At 42.5% G+C, this 16,056-nt stretch overlaps 1 protein-coding gene across 2 annotated transcripts in view; it reads left to right on the top strand.

The window, feature by feature from the left end:
- The first annotated feature begins 3,265 nt into the window (after nucleotides 1–3,265).
- rab28 (RAB28, member RAS oncogene family) overlaps nucleotides 3,266–16,056 on the top strand; it is a 91,527-nt gene continuing 78,736 nt past the window's right edge. Inside the window, exon 1 of one of the 2 annotated variants that reach the window (XM_088343533.1) lies at nucleotides 3,266–3,670. In XM_088343533.1, coding sequence (XP_088199659.1) covers nucleotides 3,596–3,670 — 75 coding nt within the window. In that variant the 5' untranslated portion in view covers nucleotides 3,266–3,595. The remainder of the gene's footprint in view (nucleotides 3,671–16,056) is intronic. The other variant, XM_088343534.1, reaches the window with a different exon arrangement.

A 16,056-nucleotide genomic window follows, 5' to 3' on the forward strand; every position in this document is an offset into this window, starting at 1 on the left:
GTTCGCAGACGGACTGACAACCAGTGACAGATAGGAGTGGGTTCAAATAGGGACTGGGAGCCAATCAGAGTCCGAGGCAGTTGGCGCCAAAGGAGCGGGCACAGATGCATCACATCGGTAATCATGACAGTTTCAGATGTTAGTGAAAAAAATACTCATTTCCAATTTCAACCTGTCCTGGAAGCGGCAGCCCTCACAGTCAACTTTCCTTTTTTTTAATTTACAGTGGCTATGTCAGAAATCGGGGTTGTCACAGAAAGCCAAGGGTAAGTGGCCAAAAGGATACTGTAATCATCAAATGAAATGGTGACTTTTTTATTTTTTGTACAAAAATATTTTTTACTGCGGTCAACATTACTGGCGGGCCACCTATAATTCATTTTTATGACATAGGCCGCGGGCCATTAAATTTAATCATGTGCTGTAACTGGCCCACAGGCATGTATAGCCAGAGGCATGGTTAGCCAGCTAGCTGGTCAAGCTTCATAGTGTTTATAATCTTATTATATTCTTCCGACAATAGTTCTATTCATGACTCACGCATTTCAAATATACTTGAAAGTTTTTTTCGTCAAAGTAAGAAATTGTTCCAAAAATATCTTGCATCCTGATTAGCTATTAATGTCAGGACCAGAACGGAAACAGGACCCACTCGCGTAACGTTTACCACAAGTTTTATTGAAGGAACGAGAAAGGGGTGTGCCCACGATCCAGTGTTCGCTCTCGTACTCGGCTTGTGATCCGAACACGGAGGTGGATCTTCAGGGGCGGAAAACTGGTCGGTAGCCGGGACTGGGAGAGTAGGACGTGGTCGGGGTCGGAAACGAGTCGTAAGCCAGAACGAGAGAGCAGATGTGGTCGGAATCAAAACGGGTCGTAGCCGGAGACAAACGGGAGCAAAAACCGGACAGGCGGGAGACAGGATCGAAAAAAGGCTTGCCGTGTAAAAACAGAGGTTCGCAGACGGACTGACAACAGGGGATTGACAGGACAAGGTTTAAATAGTGGGGAAGCCAATCTGTCAACAAGCTGCAGCTGCCGTCACACGGGCGGGGCCAGTTGGGCGCCTTGGAAACTGTGACAATTAACACACATTCCTATTTAAAAAGTTAAATTTCTCAAGCATGTGTTTGCTGTAAAAAATTGAACTCACACTGGCCCTTGATTGGTTTAGGTTCAGGGTGAAGGGGGTTTACTCTATTTAGGTCCTTCAAATCTTAAAAGGACAGTGTGTAATATTTAGTGTCGCTTAGTGGGACAAAGACCTTCATTCAGTTAAAAACATTGATTTTCAATACTGAGCAAAAATACCTAAACTATCATACCAATATTCATTTTGATAAAAAAATAATTTTGTTTGCACTGGACAGTACAGCGCCATCTAGAGGTCAAATATGACACACTGGGGCTTTAACAGTTAAACTTCCCCATGTAATTACGGCATCCTTGTATCCCAGTTGATTTAGATTGTGCTGTAATCCCTTGCCACTTCGGGATTCTTACTTCTTTGCTTCAGTTCATCGTGGGTTGAAAAATATTTAGCGATCCATTATCCCTGGTCGTATATTCCTGAGAGCAGAGGGCGGCAGAGCGCATTTTTTTCTGGCCTGGCTGCTCTTTTTTTGTTGTTCTATCCATAAATGTGTAAACATGACTTGGCTTGACGAACTGTACTCGTGCAGCAACAATCTAATATCCCCAATCCCATATTCCTGCAAGCGGGGACCAGAAAAAGGCACTTTTGTCAGCAGGTACGTCGTTCTGGCCTATCCAAAATGAGATTCTCAGTTGTGGTCATTATCCAAATAATTGCTGAGTGAGAGAGCTGGAACAGCACTTTTTGGTTTGTTTACTGTTTGGGCTGCTCAAGTATGCTTTTGCATCCGCCTAAAAGGAGCTGCACTGTTTTGTCTGTGATCCATTATCCCCGGTTGACTATTGCTGAGAGGGGCTGGGAGGGGCGGATTATTGCAGGAGAGCAAATCCGTGTTATGAATGGCAGCTCTTTTATTCTGTTTTCTCCTCCTAAAATGAACAGCACCCATGCGGCTGCAATCCATTTCCCTCGGTCAATTATTGCTGCGAGTGAGGACCAGAGCGCATGTTAAAATGGGGGTGGAAGACACTTCTTTGCAGATTTTCACATATCATGGGGGTTATGGTACCCATCCATCCATCCATTATCTGCACTGCTTATCATAGGTAGGGTCGCGGGGGTGCTGGAGCGTTATGGTACCCATTACATACAATAAACAAGGGTTTAATGTTACTCATTTTTTATTCTTGTAATTTTCAAGGCAAAGTCGAAAAGTTGGTATGAAATCAAAACACGGTTTTAATTAATAAAAGAGAGTCATACCTTTTAGTATATAATCTAAAAAGTGTTCTAATTATGCTTGGAGCTGTACAGTTTGGAAGTTTTTTACTTTCTGCCGCCATCTCCTGGCTTGTGTCATCATTGTTTGTACATTATGCGCGTGCAAGTTTGGGTTGGCGTTTGGACTTTACTCAAAATAAGCCTCTTCATACTTTCATTATTTTCATGCTACACTACCACATAGAAGCAAAAAATTCACAGAAGAGCTCAACGGTATTCTCCAGCACCCCCCTCCACCCTCAATTCTTCCTACCTAACGGGTTCTGCCCCGAACAGCTTTGCTAAAAGTAAGATAAAAGCAGTTAGGCGCTGTGGAAAATAAAGCATAATGAATCTTTAAAATCAGTTAGACATTCTTAAGACATTATTAATAAAGGGAATATTTAACTTTGAACTGTTTTAAGGACACCTCAAACAGTGCTTAAGTTAAAAACGTGCACTGTATTGACAAATCTTATCGCCGTTTTTGATGGTTTTGGTTTGAACAATTTTTATCAACACTTTTAACAGCAATTAAACTCATTCACAATTTCACCATATCAAAATCTAACAAGGTTTCTGGAGGTAAAGTGAAAGTGTGACATTCTGCCTTTGCTCTTTATTTCCGCCAAAGCTTTTAGTTCTTGTCTGATCTCTCTGATTTCATCATTAAATTCGATCCCCTCTTGTGTTGGTGTTTAAATGGCCGAATTTCACTAACTTTTTTGGTTTGAACAAATTTATTGACACTAATAACAAAAAAAAAACAATAACTGCGGAATATAAAATGAAATAAATCACCGCGTGAAACTATGCTTATTTTCTGCTGTTTTTCCTCCGATTTGGGTTGCTCTTTGTTACCATAACAACGTAACAGCGCGTCACACTTCGGAAGGAACCATTCCGTGGGCTCTCGGCTGTGATTATGCTTTCAAGCTCTCCCACGCTGCTCTGACGATAGTCAAGGATATTAACATCTAAATGGTCTTGGATATGTTATTTTAAAAACTCGAATGTGTTTTTTGAAGGGAAAAACATTTTTCCCAGTCAATTTGAACGGACTAGCTCAGAGTCCGAGTTGGTACAGTCAAAATGGCGACCACTTGCTCATCCGAGGCTGCGCTAATCTTTCAGTGATTATTTACCGTCTCGCTTGGATTATAATCCTCATATTTTGGTATTTTTGGGAGCTTGGAGGGGGGTCTTAATCCCTCTGGCAATTGCCCAAACGGCGACGTCATGTCAGACTCCGAGGAGGACAGCCAGGACCGACAACTCAAAATTGTTGTCATCGGTGATGGCGCTTGCGGAAAGGTGAGAATCACCACACGCTAACTTCACAATAATTTGGTTATTTGTCCACCCGTCACGAGTGGGTGTTAATTTTTCACGCAATCGCTCGAGATTCATGTGTATATTATTTTCACGGGGTGCTGCTTCTAAATATGCCGTAGCTCTTTGAGTCACCATGGCGACGGACGCTAAACGACACACTAAATGAGGTATTAGCTGATAAGCACAATTAGAGGTGATGCAACGTTATTGTGTGAGAGGCTGTCATTTGCAGAGGGCAATTGAACGCGTCTTGGCGTATTTTTAAATAGGAGAACCTGTGTATTGATCCCATGCACGTGACGTCACGTTTTCTTCCCCAGCAAAATGACATCCATGCTTGAAGGCAGAGAGGTTCTAGCCGTCAGCACTTGAATTAGGATTTAAGTCAAGTCATGTTTATTTGTATAGATGGCATTTAATCATAAGAAGTTTCAAAGGGCTGCACAGACCACCATTGCACCACCCTGATCTGAGACCAACATGAAGGCAAGGAAAAACTCAAAAACCTCATGATGAACAAAATGATAGCACGGGGGATAAATGAAGCCTGCCACGTCACTTTATGTGGCCTGCAGGGCTTAAAACATCTCAGAGTAAATGGTTCAAGACCAAAAACTGCATTTGTCACATAGTCGGTTGCCTACAATACCCACAAACTCATGGCTCAATGCCACTACACTTTCCATATCAATGCCAAATCGGTGGGATTTAACAAATGTCCAAAATGATGTTATCTTTCTTCAATAAGATATATATGTGTAGCTATGTTTTTTTAAATACAGCTGTAGTCAAGTCAGATCACATTTAAAATGTCTCAAAGGACCGCACAGGCCACAATTACAAAATCCCCTAATCTAAAACCGACATACGGGCAAGGAAAAACTCAAAAACCTCAACATGAAGAAAATAAAAAACCTTGAGAAGGGGCGGTAATCCCCCTTCAGGATGACCAGGCTGCCATTCAGCCTAAACAATGCTGTACAACGTGGTAGTATGAGCGGTGGTAGTTTACCGGTTGTGTGCCAAGCGGTTGTTTGCACACAACGTTCTCACAACACAGCGCCTTGATGTCTGGCTTCCCAAAACAACCTCGCCTGTCGTCCTGCGTCAGCAAATCCATTAGTCCTGTTATCAAAATTTCCTAGACAAATTATTATGCATTTCGAACAGCCTGCCCTGGCATTGAACTAAAGCCCACTCAGTGAAAATCTTCATTGTATTAACCTGAGTCAATCGTATAAAATCCTTTATAGTCAAATCTAAAAGTCCTTTAAAAACATTAGCCAGTTTGTTTACGTTCGGGAAACTCTGGGAGCGGCTAATAGCAACGCGGACTGTGGTTTATTTTTGACTTTGTATCCTGAAACGCCTTTGTAATTGGAGGCAAATATTTTCCCGTTCAGGTACTTGGTAACCTGAAATTTCTGTTTGGAGACATATTTGTAAGTAGAGGTTTTCTTTTAGGCAGCACGGCGGCGCAGTGGTTAGCGCATGTGCGGCACAGTTCATGTCTTGGGAACCTCCTGCGTGGGTTCAAATCCAGCTCCAGACTTCCTGTGCGGAGTTTGTATATTCTCCCCGTGCTTGCGTGGGTTTCCTCCGGGCACTCCGGTTTCCTCCCACATTCCAAAAACATGCATTTCAGGTGAATTGGCCGGTCCAAATTGTCCCTAGGTGCGAATGAGCGAGTGAGTTGTCTGTCCCCTTGTGCCCTGCGATTGGCTGGCAACCAGTTCAGGGTGTCCCCTTCCCAGATGATTGCTGGGATGGGCTCCAGCACCCCCGCGACCCTACTGAGGATAAGCGGTGCAGCTGATGAGATGAGATGAGGTTTTCTTTTACTATTTCCAGTTAATGTTCTATTTCAACTGACATGATGGAAAAGCGTTTTAATTTTTTTCAAAATCAAATCGAAATCAAAGTGTTTTTTTCCTTTTACTTTTACCCCGAATAAAGGAGCTTAGTGTCTAATTCAAGTGGTCATACTTTTTCAATAAAATGAAGGTTTTCCTTTTAAAAAGCCTCCGTTCTTCTTTATTTTCTCTTGGGTAGGGCACTAGAGGGTGCGGTGTTGCGAACACATAGCAGTCAGTTCCCGGCAGATATGCTACATTAAGCCCCCCTATGTAAAAACCACATTGCCAGGTGTCAACCCATCAATGACTTACCTGCTTGTGTATTGGGTGAAAATTTTTTTTAGCCTGCACCCCACCATTTGGTTTCCAAGACTGCTGACTGACATCTTGAACGCGCCCCCCCTCGGCTCCCCTCTCCTATTAATGTCAATTTGCCTGGCAAATTGCTACGGGATCGGTTTATTTTGGACGCCGTCCTCCTTTGCTATTTCGCCTGGCGGTCCATTCAGAAAAGTAGCGAGATGTGCTAAGGTTTGTGGATGTTTTTGAACATTTTGTGGACTCTCGTGTCGAGCCAGGGCCTTATTACGCCTGGGCTTAACTTACACACGGTTCTATTTTTCCACCTGAGTGCTCAGGTTTTCTTCAATATTTGCTGTTCCCTTCAGAAAGAGGACAGCTGTGGACACTGGGTTAATCGTGAGAGGTTGGAGCCTTTTTGTGTGTGGAAGCCTTGCAGCTGCACGTCTCCAAGCTTGTCAGTTATGGACTAAGGTTTTTGAGGAAGAAAATGCGTAAAATACTGCAAAATGCAAATTGGATGGTTTGTCTTACGTTTAACGTAAACATAAAGCTAACCCAGGCTAATCGTACGTCCGCGTTATCGTAATCTTCCGTACGAAAGATTACGCTAACATGAACGTGTAAAAATTAGAAAATCGATAAAGAATTATGAATAGGATTTCTTACCTTTGTAGTGGTCAGCAGAAGGCGCAGGTGGACAGTGGGGTATTCCCTAGCAAGATCAGACACTCGCACACCTCCTTCATATTTTGCTATTATTTCTTTTTTAAATGCAATAGTTGTACGCACTACTTTTCTTTTTTCGCCTGTAGCAACTTTGCTGCTTGCACTGACTTTCTTCGGGGGCATAATTAGGGGCTAAAACACTTCGTACACCTATATTAAAAGCGAAAGCAAAACGAAGCACGTCCGCATGCGATAACAGTTGGTCAGGAAAAGAGCGATCTACACCCGTACGCCCTCAGCATCGCACCCTAGCGTACGCACTCACGCATTACCGGCGTTCGAACTCCGATTTTTTTGACCGAACAGCGAAGCAAGAATTTCTCCAAATTTTTGGTCAGACTCCGATTTGTTCGAACTGAGAGGCGTTCCAAAACCGAGGTTCCACTGTATAGTAAGTACTATTTATGTGTGGGATATGTGTGAATGATTAAATAACAAATGATAATACATGTGAATGAGAATTAAAGTGATTTATGGTCCTTGATTATTGCAAGCTTCGTTTCCATGGTTATTATGTTCTTACTCCTCCCTTTAGCATCACTGCAAGTCCTGAGACCCAAAGACAATAGATACAGAATAAAAAATACGGTATTGTTTTGCACTAACTTGCAAAGCACACGGAGAAAGAAAGGCGTTGTGGAGATAGATGAAACTGAGTGCAGTTAAAATGGAAGTTCTGCCGAGATTCGACTAACAAAGCTAATCAAATTTCAAATTTTCTGGCAATAAATTGACACTTAAAGTGCTGTAAAAGGGGTTTCACTCATTAAACCACCTCTTACCAGTGCGCAAATCGAGAGGAAACTCTGAAATTCTTAAAATTCGAAATAAAAAGTAAAATGTATTGCTGTCAAAATTAAACCAAGACATATTTAACAAAATTGCTTCTAAATTTTTGTTAGCTACTAGTTGAACTTTGGTTATTGTTACATGCTAACAATACAGAGCTACAATTTTGGAATGGAATGGAATGGTCTGCATTTATATAGCGCTTTTATTTGTTTTTATACAGTCATTTTGTTACAGTCGTGTCCTCTCAGTCTCTAAGGAGATGATTCCTAGGTAAGTATGTATGTCACTATGTTTAAGTTATCCCGAAAACAAAACAAGCCCGGAATTCCTTTTTTTTGGAAAAATCGAAAATCGCATTGAAATTGCAATACGGTCTAAAAGAATAGCAATTTTTTCCCCCCAAAATTATTATATTATTAATATTATTATAAGTATCTCAAATGCAATAATAAAAATAAATAAAAAGTAAAATAAAAAAAAGTATTCATGTGAAAGCTTTGCTTGAATCCTTCACAAAAAGCCGTTTTTGTCAGAAGTTTTCCTTGAAATGAGTATTTTCAAGAAACAATTTTCAACTGTTGTTTAGTAAACCAGAGTTTTTCAACCTTTACTGAGCCAGGGCATGTTTTTTACATTGGAAAAATTTCGCGGCACATTACTTACCAAAAATGTTATAAAATGACACTGAACAGAATGTTTAATTACAATATAATTTATAATACCCCCAGTTTTTACAGCACAGACACTTGACAATGACATAATATTTGCAGAAAATGATTCATAAATGTTTTATGAATTTTTACATTTTAAAAAGTGACATTGGATAATTTCTCACGGCACACATGACAATCTCTCACGGCAGACTAGCGTGTCGCGGCACAGTGGTTGAAAATCACTGTACTAAACAATGGTCAAAAATTAGAAATGTACCGTATTTTCCGCACTATAAGGCGCACCGTGTTATAAGGCGCACCTTCAATGAATTATATCTTTTAAAACTTTTTCCATACATAAGGCGCACCGCATTATAAGGCGCTACAGTAGAGCTGTAGTTACGTTATGCAATCACTAGATGGTGCGGCGCTTAAGGGAATGTCAACAAAACAGTCAGATAGGTCAAACTTTATTAATAGATAACAAACAAGCTTTCCACAACTCCATTCACTCCCAAAATGAATAAACAGCTGTTTTATTATTTTCCCTGAGGTAAAGCATTTTCGTGACACATCTTTAACATCTTTGAACAACAGCAAGGCATAACATTTTACTTTTCCTCCATTTAGTCAACACGCAAAAAATTGTCTGATACTGTTATGGTAAATTAAACGTTAGTGCAATCGCAATATAGTGACACTCGTAATGTGCAAAAACAATAACAAGTGCAAAACAATACCAATAAAGCAATAACATAATAACTGCGAAATGTAAAACATAAACACACAAAAGAAAAACATAAAGCTCACTCTATCAGCTCCTCATCTACGAATCCCCCGAATTCTTCTTCTGGATTGTTCGAATTGACCATCTCAGTGAATGGGCCATCCAACACGTCCGGCTCTGTCTCATCAAGGTCGTCATTAATCGAGTCAGTGTCGCTGTTGTTGTCTGGCAGTTCGGGGGGACAATTCCCGTCTTCCTGAAAGCTCGGACCACAGTTGAGACTGATATATCGGTATAAATCGATTCATTAATGTTCAACTCTCTTGCTGCTGCTCTATTTCCGTGTTCTACTGCGTGACTGATCGCCTTGAGTTTAAACTCTGCGTTGTAAGCGTGTCTCTTAATAGGAGCCATTTCAGGGTCTTTATACAAACGCACAAATAAAAGAGAATCGTTGCTTAATATTTCCCAGTATGCACAGCGCACTTCTTCTTCTACGCGAAAAATTGAGTCGCTGGCTGCTTACCGTAAGTTGTGAGTCTTATATAAGGCGCACCGGATTATAAGGCGCATAGTCAGCTTTTTAAAAAAACCAAACAGATTTTAGGTGCGCCTTATAGTGCGGAAAATACGGTACTTCTTTTTCCTCTTCCCAAGTGAGAGATATGTCTCGCATTGAATGAGAAGTTCACCCTCAGCTTTCTTTATCAACTTTCGTAATATACTCCAACTAACGTTTGAGTTCTTACAGTGTAGAGAGCATAAAGTGTTGCATTGCTGTGTTGTTTTTCTCCGTTCCCCCAAGTTTCTTATTACAGTAAAACCTCCCCCCACCCCTAGTTCCCGGCATCGGGATCATTGGTGACCCTGTACCGGAGTGTCAGGATTACGCCAACGTTCAAATTCACTCTTCCAATTGTACACTAGGAAAAAAACAAACTACAAAGAGACCCGCTTCGAAAAAGGAAAGTAGAGCTCGCGAGGCGCCAAGACAAATGTCCGAACGGGCCAGCGCCAGCATGAGGGATTCATTTCTGCTGTCCGAGTTCGTTAGTCGGCTTTTGCGGCTGATTGTTCGGGCTACTTAAATGAGGCCGAGTCTCCTTATTGCTGTCATTATTCAGTCACTCTTGGGGCCGCGACCAGCTGAGAAGCAAACTATCCTGAGGTCAATAAACATCCATTGGAATTAAGTCGGCGTGACGGTGGAAGAGTGGTTAACACGTCCGCCTCGCTGTTCTGAGGATGGAGCGTTAGAATCCATGCTCTGGATTACCTGTGTTGTTTTTTTTCCCTTTCTGGTTATTCCCTCATTCCAAAACGTTTTTAGGTTAGTTTAAAGTCTATATTGTGCAAATATTTGACAAAGAACGGTTGTTGCTTTTTAGAGTAACGGTCTACAACCTGGAGCTTTAGGGCCTCATGTGAAATAAATCTATATGTAATACTAATTTTGTCTATCTTTTAAATGTGATGCATTTTAAAAAAACGATATTTTTTTCTCAAAAAGGTGATGTCCAACCCACTGATTACCATTTTGTATCGGCCAATTTTCAGACTTTTTTTTTCAATATTTTTTTTAACAGTATCATACACAACATCCTTATTTTGTTTAAATTGTTGTTTCAACACACAAAATGTGTCATTTAAAGCAACCTGTTTATAGTTTCTGATGATATTTTGTATTACCTGCATAAAGTACTCACTTTGATCTGCACTTACTGCATTATTTTGATTAATTCCCAACTAAATGGGAATTAAAAAAAAACATTTACACTCACTGTTCCTTTTACTTTTTACATTGTAATGATAATAGCCAAAAATTATATCCTCATAGACAAAAATGACCAGATTTAAACAACTACTTTTGGACAAAGTTTATAATTTCCTTTTTTTGTTATAGGCATAAAAAGATAAAAAAAATATTCTAGACTACAAATATTACAACATGATTTTGTTCTGTTGGCAAATGATTTTTTTATTATTGTTTTCTCTTATTTACCTAAATTTCCTAAAAACTGTTTTTTCAGTGAAGAGCTCCAAAAACTTTGGGAAACGACAGTAAAATAGGAAAAATCATGTAAAGTATAATGAAATAAAAAAATAATTAAAAACAAAGGAAATGATCAACTAAGCCTTTTCATTTGAGGCAATTATTTACGTCTATTTATTTTATTATTTTATTTTATTTTATAATGTATATTTTTTTTCTACAGGTATCTGTATAATTTATAATAAGAGTTTTTGGGTTAAAATTGTGTTTATTAAAATAAAAAAATAATCTAAATAATAAAAGAAATAACATAGCAGTTTTTACACAATAGATAGTAGTGGCATTAGGTTAAAACTGTATATTAAAATTAAAAAAAATATGGAAAAAGAGAAAAATATGTATATACACATGTGAATATATATACATATATATATATATACACACACACACATATTTACACAAGTATATATATTCACACACACATTTAGATATATGTGTGTGTGTGTGTACATATATTTATATATATATATGTTTTTTTTTTTTAATTTATTTACTGTATTTCCTGTATTTCTCTTTGTAATTTGAGATTTAGTTACATTTGGGGTTAAAATTGAGTATAATAAAATGAAAATTCTATATAAATAAGGAAAAAAAATAACAGCATTTTTCACAATAATTATCTCAATTTTTTATTGTGAGTTTTGGCATAATTTGGGTTAAACTTGTGACTTCTAATAAATCATTTTGGTTTTCAACTGCTGCCCACCATTTCTCCAAATTATTTGTGTGTTAAAAATGTGTCAATATGACTTCCAATTTGTCACATTTTAAACCTATTTGCGTATTTAATAACTCAATACCAATAATAATAAGCCATTTTGATTGACATTTTTTGCAAAAGTTCACATCCTCCCGCGGAGCGCCGCTCGTAATATTTCCACCAGAATATCCCAGCCCTGTCACGGTCGCCATGACGACCAGTATGCCACGCCCCCGAACTCAAGCTGAAGCAGATCAGCTGATTGCTGTTCTGCTATTTAAGGCTGGATTTTGGGTTTGGCGGGTGCTGGTTCATTAATACTCATTATTCACAATCCCGTTCTGTTATGCCTTGTCCTGTTTTAGTCTGTTATGCCTTGTCCTGTTGAGTTCGTGCCGGGGAACTCTGTATTGTTCTGTTTTGCCTCGGAGTATTGGGCGACTTTTATTTTATTAAATAAAACCTATGGATCGTCAACGCATTTGAGTTCTCCCTTCATGCCTCCTGCCTCCGTTCTGGTCCGGTCACCTTCCACGCCACCACGTCTCGTGACAGAATGAACCAGCCAACAAAGAGAACTCAGCGAACGATCCCAGCGCGACTTGGGGAGAGCTGGAGTGCGCAGTTTGGCAGGCGCCTACTGAGTTGGCCTTCCCTGCCCGTTCGAACCACGGCCCCGCCCGTTGTGGCCCTTGCTGTGCCTCGAATGGGGTCCCAGGAAGAATTGACGCCTGCCTGCCCGACTCCCGTGCCGATTGCCTGCTATTCCCTCTCCCCTGCGTGCAAGTCCGACTCCGACTCCGCTGCCTGTCGGGTCAACTCCGACTCCGCTGCCCGTCGGGCCGACTCCGACTCCCAAGCCTGCCTGTTCGACTCCCAAGCCTGCCTGTTCGACTCCCAAGCCTGCCTGTTCGACTCCCATGCCTGCCTGTTCGACTCCCATGCCTGCCTGTTCGACTCCCATGCCTGCCTGTTCGACTCCCATGCCTGCCTGTTCGACTCCCATGCCTGCCTGTTCGACTCCCATGCCTGCCTGTTCGACTCCCATGCCTGCCTGTTCGACTCCCATGCCTGCCTGTTCGACTCCCATGCCTGCCTGTTCGACTCCCATGCCTGCCTTGAGTCTCCCTGTACTGATTTTGTTCAGTCTTTCCTGTCCTGTCTTGTCTGTTCTGAATCTGTTTCCCCTGAGTCTGACTCTTCTGAATCTGTTTCCCCTGAGTCTGACTCTTCTGAATCTGTTTCCCCTGAGTCTGACTCTTCTGAATCTGTTTCCCCTGAGTCTGACTCTTCTGAATCTGTTTCCCCTGAGTCTGACTCTTCTGAATCTGTTTCCCCTGAGTCTGACTCTTCTGAATCTGTTTCCCCTGAGTCTGACTCTTCTGAATCTGTTCTCCCCTGAGTCTGACTCTTCTGAATCTGTTCCCCCCTGAGTCTGACTCTTCTGAATCTGGTTCCCCCCTGAGTCTGACTCTTCTGAATCTGGTTCCCCCCTGAGTCTGACTCTTCTGAATCTGGTTCCCCCCTGAGTCTGACTCTTCTGAATCTGGTTCCCCCCTGAGTCTGACTCTTCTGAATCTGATCCCCCCCCTGAGTCTGACTCTTCTGAATCTGATCCCCCCCCTGAGTCTGACTCTTCTGAATCTGATCCCCCCCCTGAGTCTGACTCTTCTGAATCTGATCCCCCCCTGAGTCTGACTCTTCTGAATCTGATCCCCCCCTGAGTCTGACTCTTCTGAATCTGATCCCCCCCTGAGTCTGACTCTTCTGAATCTGACCCCCCCCCCTGAGTCTGACTCTTCTGAATCTGATCCCCCCCCCTGAGTCTGACTCTTCTGAACCTGATCCCCCCCTGATTCTGACTCTTCTGAACCTGATCCCCCCCTGATTCTGACTCTTCTGAACCTGATCCCCCCCTGATTCTGACTCTTCTGAACCTGATCCCCCCCTGATTCTGACTCTTCTGAACCTGAACCCCCAGAGTGCGACTCTTCTGCACCTGAACCCCCAGAGTGCGACTCTTCTGCACCTGAACCCCCAGAGTGCGACTCTTCTGCACCTGAACCCCCAGAGTGCGACTCTTCTGCATCGGCCTGACCTGAGTGCGACTCTTCTGTAGAGGCCTGTCCTGAGTGCGACTCTTCTGTAGAGGCCTGTCCTGAGTGCGACTCTTCTGTAGAGGCCTGTCCTGAGTGCGACTCTTCTGTAGAGGCCTGTCCTGTTTATCTGTCCTGTTCTCGTCGGTTCTGCCTGTCTGTCATCCCCTGTCCAGTTGGCCACCAGACCCCCCCTGCCGAGCGCCGATTCCGATCCGCCCGACGCAGATGGCGCCTGCCTCTCCCCGTTCCTGCGTGTTCGGAGGAGGGAGCAGGGTTGCCCCAATCGCGATCGTCAACATTCCGGGGCGCGAGGTAGTAATTTTTTCTTTTTTGGGACCTCGGGAGCTGTCCCTTAAGAGGGGGGCTCTGTCACGGTCGCCATGACGACCAGTATGCCACGCCCCCGAACTCAAGCTGAAGCAGATCAGCTGATTGCTGTTCTGCTATTTAAGGCTGGATTTTGGGTTTGGCGGGTGCTGGTTCATTAATACTCATTATTCACAATCCCGTTCTGTTATGCCTTGTCCTGTTTTAGTCTGTTATGCCTTGTCCTGTTGAGTTCGTGCCGGGGAACTCTGTATTGTTCTGTTTTGCCTCGGAGTATTGGGCGACTTTTATTTTATTAAATAAAACCTATGGATCGTCAACGCATTTGAGTTCTCCCTTCATGCCTCCTGCCTCCGTTCTGGTCCGGTCACCTTCCACGCCACCACGTCTCGTGACAAGCCCGCTCCATGGTGCATTCGAGTTCCTTGAAAACGTAGGTGCCGCTGACATCGGAGCAAGCTAATAGACATCCAATGCTTCCTGTTTCTCTCCCCCTGCCACACATCCATCAAAACGAATTTGAGTTGGTCGAGCCGTCTCCCCGGCCTGCAAACGTTCTATTTTCTTCCTCTAACAACGGTGACAGTGATGGAGGCTTCCTAATGTGCGGCAATTATTGGGTCAGCGGCGCGGACACACGAAAACCTGTTTTTGTCGTTTTTGTTTGACAGTTGCGTCCGCACGGCGTCCTTTCAAAGTTACGAGTCTGCAAAGAAGATTTAAAAAAATGACGCCGACGTCTGTTGCAAATTCTTCAGGTTTACAGCAGAATGAAGGAAATGACTCGATAAGATGGATTACATCGGACTGGGGAAGTCAGAGGGGATTGCAAACATGGTTTCCCAATTTGAAGGTCGAGCCCTGAAATGGCTCGCGAGCGGGATTAACTGGATTTTGCAATGTTCGGTTTTACGTAAATGGAAAATGATCATTTGACGTATGGACCTGTCAATGATGTGTTGCATCAAATTGGACCCTTTCATTTCTGTTATTTCATTTTCTTTCTTTCAATTCTATAAGAAAACCATTTGATGTCATGATTACCGATATGCATCTCTGTGGCTCTCTGTCCCTATTTAAACCCACTCCTATCTGTCCCCTTTTGTCAGTCCGTCTGCGAACCTCAGTTAACACTAGGCAAGCCTTTTTTTGACCCTGACTCCCACCTGTTTTTTGCTCCATTCTGTTCCCCGGCTTCGACCCGTTTTTGATCCTGACCACGTCTAGTCAAGTCAAGTCAAGTCACATTTATTTATATAGCCCTTAATCACAGAAATGTCTCAAAGGACTGCACAGGATTACAATTACAAAATTGCACAATTACCTGATCTTAAACCAGCATGCGGGCAAGGAACAACTCGAAAACCTCAGTGTGAGGAGAAAAGAGAAACCTTGTGGTAATCCCCCTTCCAGGATTGACCAGGGTGAATCACAATTAGCATTACTGTACACACTACTCTACTCTCCTGTCCCGGCTTTCGACCTCTTTTTGTCCCCGACCATGTCTACTCTCCTTTCCTGGCTTATGACTTGCTTACGACCCCGACCAAGTTTTTGCTCTCCTTTCCCGGCCATGACCCGTTTTTCTGTTCCCGACCCCGCCATCGCTCGCCACGGAAGATCCACTTCCACGTTCAGAGCGACCTGCTTCCCGCGTCCAGCAACCACTGGATCACTGTCGCAACCCTTTCTCTTTCTTCCAATAAAACTTGTGAAAAACACAACACAACTGGGTCCTGTCTCTGTTCTGGTCCTGACATTTGAAGCCATTTATATTCACTTTTCCCACCGTTCTGGCTTACAACTCGTTTTCGACCCCAACCACGCCTTGCTCTCCCAGTCCCGGCTACTGACCAGTTTTTCCGTCCCTGACACCGCCATCGCTCGCTACGGAAGATCCAATTCCGTGTTCGGATCACAATCCGAGTACGAGAGCCCAGTGTACATCGGATCGCGGGCGCTGCCCTTCCTCTTTCTTTCAATAAAATTGTGAGAAAATGTTACACGATTGGGTCTACCCTGTGTGCTGGTCGTGACACCGCCATGAATTTCCGAGTATGTCGAGAAAAGAAGCGAATCTCTAGGTCATTTCTATCAAAGGTTCAGATTTTTTTTTTAATAAATGCAAA

This window comes from Urocampus carinirostris, chromosome 9, assembly GCF_059441175.1.
Source record: "Urocampus carinirostris isolate Australia breed hairy pipefish chromosome 9, RoL_Ucar_1.0, whole genome shotgun sequence".
NCBI classification, from domain to species: Eukaryota; Metazoa; Chordata; class Actinopteri; order Syngnathiformes; family Syngnathidae; genus Urocampus; species Urocampus carinirostris.